Here is a 16,075-nt window from a genome sequence, read left to right as displayed (position 1 = left end):
TGCCCCCAGGCAGAAGGAAATAACAGGCCCTGGGTAGTCAGGGAGTTCAGTGAGGAACTCGGGCCTTCAAAGCCCATCTGGTCTGATAGCACCAGGATGAACGTGCGTGTTGAGTCTTGAGCAAGAAGTGTCAGTCCTAACTGGTTCCCCTTAGGGTTCTTGGCTTCACCATCAAGGCCCCCTGGGAAATTAACTTCCTAATCCTCACCATGGTTTCCCAACTTCTAAAATAAAGATAATATCTTCCCAAGACCACAGGGACCAACGGTCTAGGGTTGAAAGATTGTTCTAAGCAGACTATCTGAGCATTTAATCCAAGGGGACATAACTAAAAGTTTGTTCCCAGCCTTTTTCTCTTTCTCTCAAAAAAAATAAATAAATAAAAGCCTCCTTTTTTTTAATCAGCTGGCTTTTGCCTATCATCTGCCCTGCTCTTCAGGGCACATTCGCCATCTACCTTTCTCTTGCTTGCCAGCTCACTCCCCACTCAAGGACAGAGCCCAGTTCTTGGGGTAGTGGTCTAGTGGAGGACTCTCACTGGCCTCATACTCCTGCCCTAGCCTTGGCATTTTAAGAATTGTGATGTGTGAGTCGTGAAACACCTTGCGTCGCCTCTGTGGCCAATTGCAAGCTGCAGAGAACACTGAACTCAATTGTTCGTCAGCTGAGAGAAATAATGTTGCATGTGTTGTCCTTCAGCTGCCCAGGCAAGCAGGAGGTTGGAAGATGTTTGTTCAAGACTGATTGGAGGGGTGATGTTTGGCGTGAGAAACACAGAGGTCCAGGGACACCGAGAGTGCTTTCAGCCTCAAAAGAGCTCTCCCTAGCTCGCAGCCCCTCCCCACCCCACGAACACATTTTTCCTTCCAGCAAGTAGTAAAGAAACGTAGGAGGGATGGCATAGTCACAGTGAAACAGATGGGATGAGGACAGCAGGACTGGGAGGTCCCTCCATCAGGGTATAATTTAACCCAGAACGAACAACTTAACGGCAGCCGGGATCCATTCAGTTGCCCACCCCTGCAAGCCTTCTCATCCCAGATGAGTTCTGTGCACTAGGGGCTAAGCCGGAAGTGATGGCTCTTCAGCCCTGTCTTCACCTTCTTTAAGTCACTCAAGATCCCTGAAACTGTCCCCTCCTTCCTACCTTGACCTGGTTTCCTGACAACTCTGCAGACTCAGGGCCAGTGTTAACCCTCACACACACTGCCCTTTGTTGCTGAAAGCTGCCATTCACTGCCAGACTCAGACAGGGACAAAAAGGAAGATGGGAAGGACAAACTGAGAACTGGCATGAAACACAGCTATGGCAGCTCCTCCCTGTCCATGGAAGACCTGATGTGGAGAATACTCACACTTTGAGACAATGCAGTGCCCCTCAGTCTCCCACACACCAAGGGACACCCCCCTCCTCCAAGGAGGTGAGGACACCTCAGGGTGTGTTGATGGTGAACTCTAGGGGGCTTCAACAGTCATGGACAAATTTAGATGCCAAGGAGCGCTCAGGGGGTGCCCACCCAGGCAGCCAGGAGGGAAGACAGGGAAAAGGGCGCATCCTTGGGGACTGGTGGTAGAAGGTGCCGTGGGTTGGTTTTCTTTCAACATAAACTCAGTCTTCTAATTTCCATAAATTGAAAGACATTCAGGCCAGAATGGGCAAATTGATTATTGATTTTCAATAAGTTTTATCCAAAGAGGATTACACATAATGGTGTACAATTTACCTTTGTTTCTTTTTTCACTTAGCAATGTATCTTAGACAGCTTTCCACTTTTTTTTTCTATTCACTCTTTTAAAAGACAAACTAGCATTCCATTTTATGAATGGACTAGATATTTAATTAGGCTCCCATCAATGGACCTTCTGGTAGTTTCCATTCCTTGTTGTTTTAAACAATGCCACAATGGCTAGCTATTTATATTTATATTTAGACAATTATGTACTTATAACTTAGATACATATGTATCTAAAACTAAATTGTAAACAATGTGCAAAATAAATTCCTAGCGGAATCTCTAGGCCGACTGGCATGAGCTTAAGAAATACTGATGGCTGCTCACTGGTGTCCTACAAAGACATCCTGCCTATTGCACTGTCATGTGTAAAAGGAGGCATCTCCCTCCTTTTCTCCCTCCCCATGTCCCTCACTGCTCCTCTCCTTGGGAAGGTAGCTTGGGAAGTTCTCAGGGGCTCTGTCAGTGACTTAACCCAGAGTCACACTCAACAGTATCAACCAAAACACTGAACTCTCCTTGAGCCCAACTCAAATGAAATAAAAATAAGGTGGTCATTTTTAAAGAGCGTCTAATTCAACCTACACTTAGGGTGGACGTACCCCAGAAAAGGGAGGAGGTCCCCTCCGGTGGAAAGAGTATTTTGTGAATGGCGAGGACAGAGCCACTGAGAGGTGGGCATATGACACAGGGACACCTGTGAGGACTCCATAAGAGGGTCTGAGATCCCCACCCCACCCCCAGAAGAGGCATCATTTGTAAGCATCCAGCCAGAAGGGGCACCACCATCTACTTTGGCACAAAGATGACATATGCTGTAGCTGAGGCCTGGACAAAGGTGCTTTTGAGATTTTGGCTATTGTGAAAAATTCAAATGCAAACCTGAGCTGCTTGGGGGAAGAGGGACAGCCTTGATGATGCTCTCTCATTCTCTAGATGGGCCCTAACTGCTCCCAGGTGCCAGGCTGAGGCTCATTATCCCAGGGCCCAGGACACTCCCATGGCATCTTCACTCACCACCTGGAGTCACAGGCTGGTGTGGGGTGCACCCTGAGCACCTGGCTGGACTTAGTGACAGAGACTCAGAACAGGATAGGGAAACAACAGCCAAATGCTTTGAGGCTTGGAGTTTGGTTTTAGTTTTTTAGTAGGCTTCGTAGTAGGTCTTATTACCCAAAGAGGGGAACAAGTTCATCTGAGGAGCCTGATCATTTGAAAAGATCCTTATTCCCACCCAGAGCTGTTTACTGTCTGCAGGCGGCTAGGTGCTGGCTAGAGGCATGAGCCAGACTCAGAGCTCAGCTCTTCCCACCTGGGGACATAGCACCATGAGAACCATGTCCTCACAAGGGCCAGTGTTTGTCTCTCTAGAGCATGTCATACCCAGGACCTTGAGCATCTCTGGAGCTGGGTCTTTCCCCCTGAACCTGGTACAGTCACCTCTGCCTCAAGCTTGAAGCAGACATAGAGAAAATCTTTCAAATGGTCACAGATACAGCCACTGTGTGCAGAAGGTGGCCAGTTCTGGCTTCTCCTTTGTCCGACCCTTGTCTATCACCAGCAGCTGAGGACGGGACAGGTCTGCAGCCACTATGAAAGCAGCTGCACCCTATTCAACCACACACAAGGCACAAATACTGGGAGGCCAGGACACCCAAAGTAAATACCTGTGGACAGAAGGAGCAAAAGCTAGGAAGTAGCCTCTTGCCTCCATCTCACAAGCAGTGATCTGTTGGCTCTCAGATGCAAGAATCACACAGTGAACTCCCCTTGGCTCTGTCCACAACCTGATTTCTAAGAAACACAGTTGCTCTTTTCTCCCTCTCTAACCACCCTGGGCTATGGTGGGACCAAGTAAGTTACATGAATGAAATGCTTTGTAAAGGGCTTTGGAAGTGAGTGTGTCGTTCAAACAGTTGTTATGACAGTGCTGATGATTGGATCGGGGTCCCATCCAAGGGTGGCAGCAACTGGTGGGAAAGACATAATAAACCCAGTTCGCCAATCAGCCCTCCCTGGAACTTCTCTGCCCCAGCTGTGGAAGGTCTGTCTTTCTGGGTCTGGGCTGAGTCTGGAGCTGCTGGTGGACACCTTGTCAGTCCCATGAGGAGAACAGTTAAAGGTAGAGCAAGGTAACTATGCCCAAAGTAAGTGAGCAAATTTGTTTTGCTTAGCCTAGTTGAATTTGAGTTTCTAACATTTATGATGTAAGGAATTCCCAGTATCTGTCAATGCATTTTAATTATATATATATGAGTTTTGCAATCATAAAGTTTTAAGAGTAAAAACCTTTAAAATTTAAGTTAGGCCAGGCATGGTGGCATGTACTTATAATCCCAGCTATTCAGAAGGCAAAAGCAGGAGGACCACAAGTTTGAGGCCAGCCTGCACAAATTTAGTAAGACCCTACCTCAAAAACAGAATACTAACCAAGGGGCTGGAGGTGTGACTTAAGTGGTAGAGTACTTGCCTCATATGTGTAAAGCTCTGGATTCATTTTAACATACCTACCAGCAGCATGAAGAAGCAGAAAAACATTGAATAGGGAACTCAGGTGACCTAGATTCTCTGCTGGATCCAAGGAATTACTGTACGGCTTTGAGCAAGTTCCTTAACCTATATGGACCTTAATAAAACAAGGAATTGGAGTTGATGATATGCACTGTGCTAAATGTATTTGATTCTATGACAGAAGACCCAATTGGTCTGATATAAAGTGTTCTTAATGAAGAGCTTTCATATAAAAAGCTTTTATATAAATATAAATGGTAAAGATTAATCATATAAATTAGTGTCACATATTTATAATGGAAGCCTTTAAATTAGCAAATCACATATGAGATAGCCTCATGTACACTCACAGCATACTGATTAAACTGGAAATAAAAACTGGAAACAGGCTGGTTAAATAAGCTGTGGTACATTCATACAATGGAATACTACGTAATTATGAAAAGGAATATGGAAATCTATATATTGGAATGGCCAATATCTAAGGTGCATACTTCAGTGGAAACAGAAAAATCCAGGATGGTCATGCTGTGTGAAAAGAGGAGAAATCAGACAGATGTGATCCTGGTGTGTACACAAGACTGCTTGCTTCTTCAAGGAATCTCACAAACTGGTAAAACTGAGTGCCTTTTGGGAGACATGCCCTTATTTTTCACTATGCAAGATAACCTTTTTACCTTTCAAATGACAAAACATGTGGCTGTATTAGCTACTCAAAATTAAATAAATTTAAAAATGCACATGACTTGTTTGAATTCCTGGTAACCCTGGGCCTATTCCACACATGGGGAAATACAGCAGAGGATTCACATAAACAAAGACACACCTCCCACAAAGGCCACACAGCCAACTCAGCTGTGAATGGGGTAGACCTGAATTGGTCCAGGTTCAAACCAGGGACTATCAACACCATCCATCCAAACCACAACCAATGGGGCTGGGAAAAAGAAGGAGGGCATCCTTGCTGCCCAAAGGAGCAGTTCATATCAACAATTATTTATGACTAACAAAAAGATGATGATGAAAAGAAAAGCTGTACATATACACAATGTACTATCATTCAGCCACAAACAAAAATGAAATTATGTCATTTGCAGGGAAGTGGATGGAGCTGGAGATCACCATATTCAGCAAGATAAGCCAAGCTCAGAAAGAGAAATAATACCATATGTTTTCTCTCATTGCAATCTATTAATAATAATAACAATTAATAAGCCAGACACAGTGGCTCATGCCTGTGATCCCAGCTACTCTGTGGGGAGGGAGATTGGAAGGACTGTGGTTCAAGACCAGCATGGGCAAAAGCTAGCAAAATCCCATATCAACCAACAAGTCAGATGTGGTGGTGCAGACCTGTAATCCCAGCTACACGAGAGGCATAGGTAGGAGGATGGAGGTCAGAAGCTGGCCCCAGGCAAAAACATGAGACCTATCCAAAAATAAGGTGGTGGGCAGGGCGCACCCTGGGAATATGGCCCAAATGGTAAAGCATCTCCCTAGTAAGTGCAAGGCGCTGAATTCAAACCACAATACCACCAAAAAATAATACTAATAGCATTATCACACGATAAGGGGGACTATCAGGAAGGTAGAAGAGGATAGGGAAAAGGAAGGGGTGATGAGGGATAAATATGATCAAAATACATTATATATATATATATGAAAATAGTTTAACGAAACCCACTAAAAAGTGGGGGTTTTTTGGGGGGGAGAAGAGAAGGACAAGAAAGAGTAAAAGAGTAATAAGGTACATTTTATGGATGTATAGAAGAATCATGATGAAATCCCTTTGTACAATAAATATACACTAATTAAAAATGAAATCATGGCGATGTACAAAATCCCAAACTACCTGTAATTCTTCAAAAGCGGAATTTCTCAGACTTCAGGTGTGTTTTGGAGATGCACTCCAAACTTCTGACAAAATACAGATTCCAGCTCGGTGAACGTGCCTCTTCCCCAAGTTCCCAGGACCATACTAACCAATACAGCACTACCAGTCACAGGTACCCATTGAGCACCTGAAACACAGCTCGTCCAAAATAAGACGTGAGAAGTGCACAATACACACCGCAATTCAAAACAGAAAGATCTCATTCACAATTGTTACACTAATGACATGCTGAAATGATAGCACTTTTTTTCAAGTTGGGTTAAATGGACTCTCTTTAAAATTCATTTCCCCTGTCTTTTTCCTTTTTGTACTGGGGCTAGAAAATGCAAAGTGACATGTGTAGCTTGCACCATATCTTTGTGGCTTGTGTCACTCTAGGAGACTTGGAGCTCTTAAAACCTGCATCAAGGCAGGGCAGGGTGGGGGGAGGGGCGGAACAACTAAGCCATCACCTGGAGCCGGGAGTATTTGTGAGGATCTGTATATTGTGCACAGACATTTGAGAGCACTTGGAAGAATCTAGCCTCCACACGCCCCTCACAAATAAAACTGCTGCCCATGTGACAGCTGGGTGGAAGCAGACAGGCAGAGCAGGGTCACCCAAGGAATGGGGCATGCAAACCTTCCAATCATTATGGGTAGAGAATTTGCAGCATGAACACAGGCTATGGGGTCACAGTGGAAAGAAAGGAGCATGGTAACTGCTAGGTGCCTGGAGATGCTTTGATGACACTGGGAGGGAATGTTTCAATTCTGTTTGCTGAACCCTGAGTCACATCTCAGCCCTACACCCTGCAAAATAGAGTTCCCCTTAAAACCCAGGTCTGAAGACAACCTTGTAGCCTGAAGTGCAATAACAGGAGAGTCAAGATAAGCCACAAAGCATCTGTAACCCCTAGGGATAAGGTTTGAGCCCCAGCTCTTCCATGTAGCCAAGGCAGGTTCCAGTTTTAACAACTGGCCTCTTCCCAAGTAGGATGCACAGAAGTTCACATGGGCAGGGAGGAGAAGTGCCCCAGGTCACTCTCCTCTCCTTGGACACACAAACAACGTGTCTTTACTTAAGTGCAAGGAAGGTAACACCTGACCCAAACTTGTTGCAATTCCTTGGGCTCTGATAGAAAGGGAGTCACCTAGCCTGGTCCCTGTGGCTCCTTGCTTTGCTTCCCTGGGGTAGCAAAAGAGGGAAGACAGAGCCAGGAGTGGTGGCTCACAACAGTATTCCCAGCTACTTACTAGGAGGCAGAGATGTGGAAGATTGTAGTCTGAAACCAACCTAGGCAAAAAGTTACTAAGACCTCCATCTCAACCAATAGCTGGGCATGATGCAGGAGCTTGTGATGGACGATGGTGGCCCAAACCAGACCCAGGCAAAAATGTAAGACCCTCCCTGAATAATAACCAAAAAAGGGCTGGAGGCATGGCTTAAGTGGTAAAGCGCCTGCCTGGCAACTGCAAGGCCCTGAGTTCAAATCCTAGTACTGAAAAACAAAGAGGGAAAACAAAGAAATAGAAGGCAGGGGACCCTAGAGATGCCCAGAGGACACATGGACATGTTTACACACAGGGTGGGAACAGAGAGTCTCTGAGTGCCGTACGGGCACCTCTGTTCTCCCAGAAAAACCACTGTGTGGACAGAGAGGTCAACCACTTGTGCTGGGCCGGCACAGGCCTCTGCGCCCTCCCGCCATGGCCCAGCCCAGCTCCCGGGGCACTCACCAGGTTTGATCTCCAGCAGCTGCAGCTTCGGATCCTCGGGCGGGTGCAATCGTCTCTTCTTGCGCCAACAGCGGGCAGGGTATGTGTACAGCTGGCCTGGAGCCAGACCTGTGGACAGAGACAACGTAAAGACTCAAGGCTCTAGGCTGCAAGCAGACTTGCGAACTACCTGACTAGCCCTGTCATTCACAGAGAGAGGAAACTGAAGCCCAGAGAGGTGAAGTGACAGGTCAAGGTCACACAGCTGGCTGATGGTACAGCCCAGACCTTTGCTCTGACTGCTCCACCATGCTGTTCAGCAAGGCCATGCCAGAAAAAGCCATAGCCTTCACCAAAACCAGTTCTCTCTGGCCCCTGGAGACCACCAGAGGGACATTCAAACCCTAAGGAAGCCTATCCAGAGTCAACCTCACCACTGCACTGCCAAGGCAGTGACCCTCCAGTGACTGTCCTCCATCCAGGTCCAGTTAATCAGTTTGGGCAACCACACTGTTGCCCAACGGATGCCTCCATTAATATTTGGTTTCTGACACCACTAGCATCATTGTCATGCCTAGCACCCCACAAGGAGTCTTCTTGCTCATCAGACAACTCTCCTCTGGTATCTGTGGCAGCCATCAGCCTTAGAGAGGTGTGGACTCTCCACATCAGACTGATGGAGTCTATTCTCAGAGAAAAGGCGGGGGGAAGAGGCTGAGGGGAGAAGATGAAAGTGTTTTAAACCAGTGAGGTGATTTGCAGTCTAAAAAGGTTGATGTCTCTCCAAACAAGCCAGTAAGCCCACCCACCTACCTTGGCAGAGTGAAAAGCCCAGTAACCAGGACTTTGCTGTCTGACACTATTAGAATCCTCAGAATCAAAACTGGGCCCCACAGATAGAAGAATCCAACTAAATATTCAGTGAAGGAATGAAATGGTCCAGCTTTGCTCTAAAGTCACTACTCTACCTTCTGTGGATAAAAGTGACAATGACAGCTATCAGATTCAGGCAGCCCCACGTGAGAGTGTCACTGCCTTCACCAAGGACCATGGGGCTCAGCAAACCCCAAGACCTATTGTATCTGCTGTTTTCCTTTTAGGACTCTTAAAAGTTAATGGGGACTCAAGTTAGCAAATGTGAGGCCCTGTGTTCAAATCCTAGTACCGCAAAAAAAAAAAATGTTAAGAAGGGGTACTGCTTTCATACTTTTTTTTTTGCCTTTGTAAATCTATAAAAGTCCCATTGCTACATATCCATCCGCTCACATTCCAATTTTACCTGTGAACGTTACTCATTCATTTACTTGGGTCTCAAGCAAAACCAGTGATTCCAGCAACAAAGGAATCACAATGCTGATGTAGCTTCACGTGTAAGCACCATTTTATTCACACAGCAGCTCACAGGGTGCAAGACTGTGGACAAGGTGGAGGTCTTGATCCCTCCTCCCCTCTTAATTCTCAGACACTATTACAGCTGGGGCCTGAAGGGCTCCTGCCTCCTGGGCTCTGCAGAGGGAGGGTCCCTTGGCTCTGAGCACCCTGACTCTGAGGACCAGGCTTGCAGCAGTGTATAGAAGACCAAGTGAGCCAAACGAAGTGACAGCTTCCTGCCTTGGCCACTCCTGCTGTGACCGTTGTGACCACTCTCTGAGGGAAGGCACCTCTGCAAATAGCTCAGTGTTTCTGTGGTGGCTCGTTCCATGATTGTGTCCTCTCTGGTCCATCATTCCTGAAGGGACACATTCATCCTGGGTCCCTTCCAAATGTTCAGGTCACCCCTAGGGATGGCGTACCCCCAGAATCTGAGGCAAGGCCCAAGTACTAACGTACTATGCCTAAGAACTTGTCCCCACCAGTCCCCATTTTGGGCCTTGCTATTGCTAGGCATTGTACTTGAGCCATTCCCCCAGCCTGCTTTGTTTTAGTTTGTTTTTCAAATAGGTCTGGCACTTTCCCCCAGGACCCACACTGGACATGATCCTCCTATTTCTGCCTCCTGAGTGGCTGGGATTGTAACCATGCGCTACCATGCCTGACTTTTTTGACATAGAGTCTCACTAACTTTGCCTGTGCTGGCCTTAACCTCAATCTTCCTATCTCTGTCTTCCAGGTAACTGGGATAACAGACGTGAGCCACCACACCCAGCCCAGGATTAGTGATTCTTATCCCAGCCAAAACTGAAATCCCCTGGAGAACTGTTCAAAAGCACCAATGCCTAAAATTCATGCCAAACCTCTCTAATCTGAATGGAGGCAGATTGTATTGGGCGACTATTTTCTAAGGACTTCATAGATTTTTCCAGTGTCTGACAGAAGCTCTGGGACGTCTGAGTACCATCTATTACTGCCTGCATGTATCCACGTCTGATTTAATGGCCTTTCCTATAGGATCCCAAGGTTCCTTTATTTCTCAGGTATTATAATTAGTTGCTTGCTTACTGATGATCTCCCCTGCTGGTTTTATAAGATCCAGGATGTCCAAAACCACATCCACTTCTAGTATCCTCAACACACAGCACATAGCGCTTGACAGACACATTGAGGAATACTTATCCAAGAAATCCAACCAGAGCTGAACCTCGCTCAGAAATACAAGACGTGAATAACCATTTACCTGCTGGTCCTGGCTCCAGGAGACTCACTTATCTGGATATAAACAATCGAGAGGTGGTAGAGCACCTGGCAAACGCAAGGCCCTAAGTACAAGCGAAAAAGGCTCAAGTGGTGAAGCACCTGCCTAGGAGCCTCACATTCAAACTATCCAAGAGGGACTGCAGTGGGGACCCAGAGCCCAGCCCACCCCACCAAAGCATGACAGGCCTGGGTCCCACACTTCCTTCTTGCCCCACAGCAACCTACCCCACAGCAAGGGAGTGAGAAGGAGCTGGTCCTGACCAGTGCTCTCAAAAGGTCCAAGAGGCAAGAATTGGGAAATGTCAACACCTGTCCAGGTCCTACACCTCCCTCAGACTGTAGTCCCCGCACTTGTGGGTCAACAGCAGCCCACTCTCCTGGGCAGACAATTTTCCTAAGTAGTTTAAATGTCCGCTGAATGTTTCGTTCTTTCTCCCACAGACAGGAGAGGTCCAATGGTGCAGAGGAAAGCTCGTGAGGCCTGGAAAATACCCAGCACCTGTCTGAGTCTATCTCCTCAGCTGTAAAATCAGGGCATCAGTAACACCAGCCTCTGTGCTGCTGCCATGGGGAACACCAAGACCTAGGAGCAAGCTAAGGTTGGTTAACAAGTTACTGGCTCAGGCAGTCTAAGACCCTATGCTTCCGAGGCAGGAGGCCCCCAACCCCAACACCCACCCATGCCGCTGAGGGTGGGTGGAAACAGGCTTCTCTTTGAATTACACTTTGAAGCCATCTTGTCTCAACGAGTAAATGGCCCCCAGGAAACTCCCCTGAGGCTCCTCATGCCCTTCCTTGACCTCCTCACTAAGCTGACAGGCATCAGGGTTCCTTTATAGGGCCAGCACATTCAGCCCTGGGGTTCCACTGTGGGGAGAAGAGCGGAGCCTCGTGAGACTCATCTTGTTTATCTCATTAGACCAGGAGGTGAATAACTCAAAAGCCTGTGTGTACACGGTAGAGGAAGGAGGAGGAGGATGGAGGCACAGCTGCTGTCAGGGAAATTAACCTTGAGGAGTGAGCTGGGGGCCAAGGGGGATATGGAGGAGGGGTGGCAGGAAGCAGGAGACAAGGAGGGGCAGTCCTCCCTAGTAGCCAAGGCCACGGCTACCCCTCCATTCATGGACCATTGTGCAAACTGCTTTCCTGTTGCCTGGAGCAACTCCAGTTACCACACACTGCCTATGTGAAAGCATAGGCATGACAAGGACATACACACCTGTGGAGGAAGGGAGGGGGGAGGGAGGGAGAGAGAGAGAGGAGAGAGAGAGACTGTTCACACTTGCCAGGAGAACTGGTTCCATAGAAAAATTGGGAATGATGACCTTGAAGCCTAAATGGTCAGCAAACTTTAGGTAAGTATCTTGAATATGTCCAAATTTGGTAGGTGGGTCTCTGAGTACCTATGACAAACAAAGCCTAAGCTAGGAAGAATTCAGAAGATGAAATGAGATGGAAAACAGAGAAGAATGACGTGAGAGGAACAGCCATTGAAGTGAGGAAGAAAAGAACTGGATCACTCCAGTTCCTCTTCCCCCGAACAGACTTGAACCATGGACGTTCAACTCCACTCAAGGACGGGGCTCTCCCTGCAGTATCCCAAAGAGGTGGGCCTGCAGCTGCTGGTGAACCACGGCTACAGTGAAAAACTCATTACTTCACAAGACAGCCTGTCCCACTGTTGGCCAACACTTTTGTGATAAGGAGAGCACCTTGTTCTCATTTTGAATCAAAATCCACCTTCCTGAACTTATGCGACTCTCTATTCCAACCAAAGTCACCTGTATCCTCACCCTCCATTTCATGTGCCCAGCTGGATTAGAAGGAGAGCCAGGCAAGAAGCTAAGGAATTGGAGAGGGGAGACTGGGGGCGAGGTATGCCTGCACCTGCCCAGAGCCAGGTATAGGAGCGGAGACTGCAAATCCAGACTCTGCTGCCCGTTCACCATCTGTCCCCAGCCCCAACCCCTCCCAGACAGGAGTGGGGAGAGTGTCCTCTCTGGGCCATCGGTGCCATGTAAAGACCTCTTCCACATCTCAGCCCTACTATGTGTCACATAATGAGTCATTAGTAGCCTCCACATTTATAAGTTTCTAATGGCACAAGTGAGGGATTCTTCACCAAGACTGACCATATGAACGGCAGAACACCAGAAACCACCAAGGAAGTTTACCAAGAAAAACTCATGCATAAGGAATTTTGCACTGGATTGAATCCCACTCATATATGTTTCCAGGGTTTGCCTGCCACAAAATAGGTGTCCATCACTGTGACTAAAAACACCAATTTGGCTCATCTCTATGAAGCTACAGGGATGAGCACAAGACCCCAGGAAGCACTTGGAAAGTAGGCAAGATTGTCTCACAACCACACCAAGGCATTCCCATCCAGCTCTGCCCTCCCTGCTTCTTTTGGCTAATCTAAGAGCTGCCCTGTCTTTAAGGACACCTCTTCAGTGAAGCCTTCCTGACCCCCCACATTCCAGGACACTATCTGCTGCTCTGTCATGGCTCCCAGCCATGTCCTTCCCTGCCTGCCCTCCTGCTGCTCTCCCTGAATTTCTCTCTCACTGTAAGACTCAATTTCCCTATTCCTTGTGCCAAGACTGTCCAGGTAAAGTAGACCTCGACTCCAGAATGCTGCCTGCCTCTTGCAACCCAGGAGCTCCCAAGGCCTTGTGGTATTATCAACTCAAAGCTGGCATGGAGCGGCTGCTGACATTCACTGAGATCTTACTCTATACACAGCCAGCGCCTCACACTCACCCTAATCTTATCCTAGCAGCAACCCCATGAGACATTTAAGGCTGAGGCCAGGGAGACTAACAGTGACTAAGAAACTAACCTGAAGTCACAGAGCTCCTAAGAGAAATCTAGTCCAAGGCTCAGACACAAATCCAACCCACTACCCAACCTAAATTCCCAGGATTGACACCCAGAGTCCTGTCCTCACAGCTCCCTACACCAAAGCCACAAGGAAAAGAACCCCCAGCCACCCACCCATCCACCTCTGCCAAGCCACGTCTTGTGGAATTTATTTTTTCTTCCACATCACCAACTTCACCAAGTAGAACTGCTCAAAGAGAAATACATCCTAATAATACTGTACTAAGGCATATAAAATGTATGCAGATGCAGGAGAACGACCAGGACTTACTTTCTAAATTCCTCAGAGAAATGTTTGAAGTATAATAAGATTACAATGTGAACTTACAAGTCATTGGGTCTGACACCCACCAGGTACAAGAATCACCTGTACAATATCCCTGGCATACGCCCCTTCCTGGACCACTCTTTAAATAATTCTAGTTCTCAATTTGACTTGAAGCAACCAACTGTACTTTTGAAATACTCCATTGTTAGAAATGTAATCTACCATTCTCATGCACTGCTGGTGGGAATGCAAATGGCACATTACTTAGAAGAATTTGGCATGTCCACCAAAACTACATAGGTATTGCCCCATTGACCTAGCAATTCCATTTCTCAGAATCTCTATCACAGAGTCACATGTAAAAATACAAAAGCGTGTGTTCATTCTAGCCTATTTTATTCTATAAAAGACTGGTGTCCATCTATAAGGACCTGGTTAGATAAATAATAGTATATAAACATAACAGACTATTAAGAAAGGCAGGGCATAATAGCTCACACCTGTAATCCTAGCTACTCAGCAGATAGAGATAAGGAGGACTTCAGTAGGAGCCCAGCCCAGACAAAAATGTTCAAAGACCCTCATCTCAATCAATAAAAACTGAATATGATGGTGAGTGCCTGCTACATAGGAGGACCACTCTGTAGGTCAGGTCAGGCAAAAATGTAAGCCCCTATTCAAAAAATACCTAAAGCAAAAAAAAGAAGGAGGAAGGGGAGAAGAAGGAAGAGAAGTTGTTAAGCCAGGGCCAAGTACAGTGGCTCAAGCTGGTAATACTAGTTACTTGGGAGGCAAAGATCAAGAGAAGCACAGTTCAAGGCCAATCCAGGCAAAAAAAGTCACAAGACCCCATCTCAACCAATGGCTAGACACTATGGTGCACAATGAGCTAAACAGAGAAGCACAAATAGGAGGCTCATGGTTCAGGCCAGCCTTGGCATAAAGCAAGACCCTATCTCAAAAATAACCAACGCATGGGCTGGCAAAGTGGCTCAAGCAGTAAGAGCACCTACCTAGCAAGCATGAGGCCCTGAGTTCAAACACCAGGGCCATCAAAAAAATTAAAAATAACCAATGCAGACGGGGCTGGTGGAATGACTCAAGTAGTAAAGTGCCTGCCTAGCAAGTACAAAACCCTGAATTCAAACCTCAGCACTGGCGAGAGACAGGACAGAAAGAGAGAGAGAGAAAGTGGCTGTACCAATAAGCCAAGTAGATTTCAAAGCAAATAATATTCATAGTAAAAAATAATTTCATATGAAAAAGGGATCAATTTAATAAGAGGACATAATAGTCCTAACTGTTTATGTTCTTAGTAACAGAGCTTTGAGACACTGAAAACAAAAATTAAAAGGTAAAATACACAAACCTACACCGACAAAAAAAATTCAAGAGCTGGTAGAGTTACTCAAGTGGTACAGAGCACCTGCCTGGCAAGTACAAGGCCTTGAGTTCAACTCCAGTACTGCCAGAAATTTTTTCAATCATTTTCCTCAATAATTCATAGACTAGCCATATGAGAAAACTGGTGAGATATGTAAGATTTGGACAACACTATCAACCAACCTGACCTAAACATAATATTCTAACCACCACCAACAAACTAAGCACTCTTTTCTAGAGCAGAGAGAACACTTTCCTAGAAAGAATATATTTTGGGATTAAAAAAAAACAAGCCTCAATAAATTTTTTGAAATTCGTGTCATACAAAGTTTTCTCAGACTATTTGAAATTGAACTAGAAATAACTAATGAGCACATCTTTGGAAAATGCTCCAGTATTTGAAAACTAAGCAATATACTTCTAAATACTCCCTGGGTAAAGAAGGAACCAAAAAGAAATATATTCAACTGAATGAAATTAAATATGCAAACTCAAAATTTGTGAAATGAAGATGAAGCAGTATGAGGAGGATATTTCTATATTAGAAAACACAGTAGGCAAAAAGAAGTCTCTAATCCATGACTTCAGTTTCTACCTTAAAGAAACTGAAGTCCTAGCTACTTGGAAAGCTGAGGTCAGAAGGATGGAGGTTTGAGGCCAGCTCAAGTCAATAGTTGGCACAACCCCGTATCTAAAGTAACCAGAGCAGAATGGACTGGAGGTGTGGGTCAAGCAGTGGAGCACTTGCTTTGTAAGTACGAATCCCTGAGTTCAAACCTCAGTCCCACCAAAAAAAGAATAAGAAACAGAAGACCCAATTAAACCAGGTCAGAGCAGAAAACTATAAAATAGACAACAGGAAAAAAAAAACAAAATCAATTCTACCAAACACTATGTCTTTGAGATCATTAAAATGGATAACCCTCAATTCAGAATGATAAAGTAAAAGAGAAATTTCAAATTACCAATATATGGAATGAAAGGATACAACACCATGGATTCTATATGTATTAAAGAACAATATAACAATATTATAAACAACTTTATACAACTAATTTAAACAACTTA

At 45.9% G+C, this 16,075-nt stretch overlaps 1 protein-coding gene across 4 annotated transcripts in view; it reads right to left on the bottom strand.

Moving 5' to 3' along the window:
- Dpf3 (double PHD fingers 3) overlaps positions 1-16,075 on the bottom strand; it is a 258,438-nt gene that overhangs the window by 128,603 nt on the left and 113,760 nt on the right. For all 4 annotated transcript variants that reach the window (XR_012446106.1, XR_012446105.1, XM_074067621.1 and 1 more), the window contains exon 3: positions 7,858-7,965. Coding sequence is in view for 2 of the 4 variants with exons in the window: in XM_074067621.1 (XP_073923722.1) it covers positions 7,858-7,965 (108 nt within the window). In the remaining 2 variants the exon portion in view is untranslated. The remainder of the gene's footprint in view (positions 1-7,857; positions 7,966-16,075) is intronic.

The sequence above is a fragment of the Castor canadensis genome, chromosome 3, assembly GCF_047511655.1.
Source record: "Castor canadensis chromosome 3, mCasCan1.hap1v2, whole genome shotgun sequence".
NCBI classification, from domain to species: domain Eukaryota; kingdom Metazoa; phylum Chordata; class Mammalia; order Rodentia; family Castoridae; genus Castor; species Castor canadensis.
This window is presented reverse-complemented; position numbering and strand designations above follow the sequence as displayed.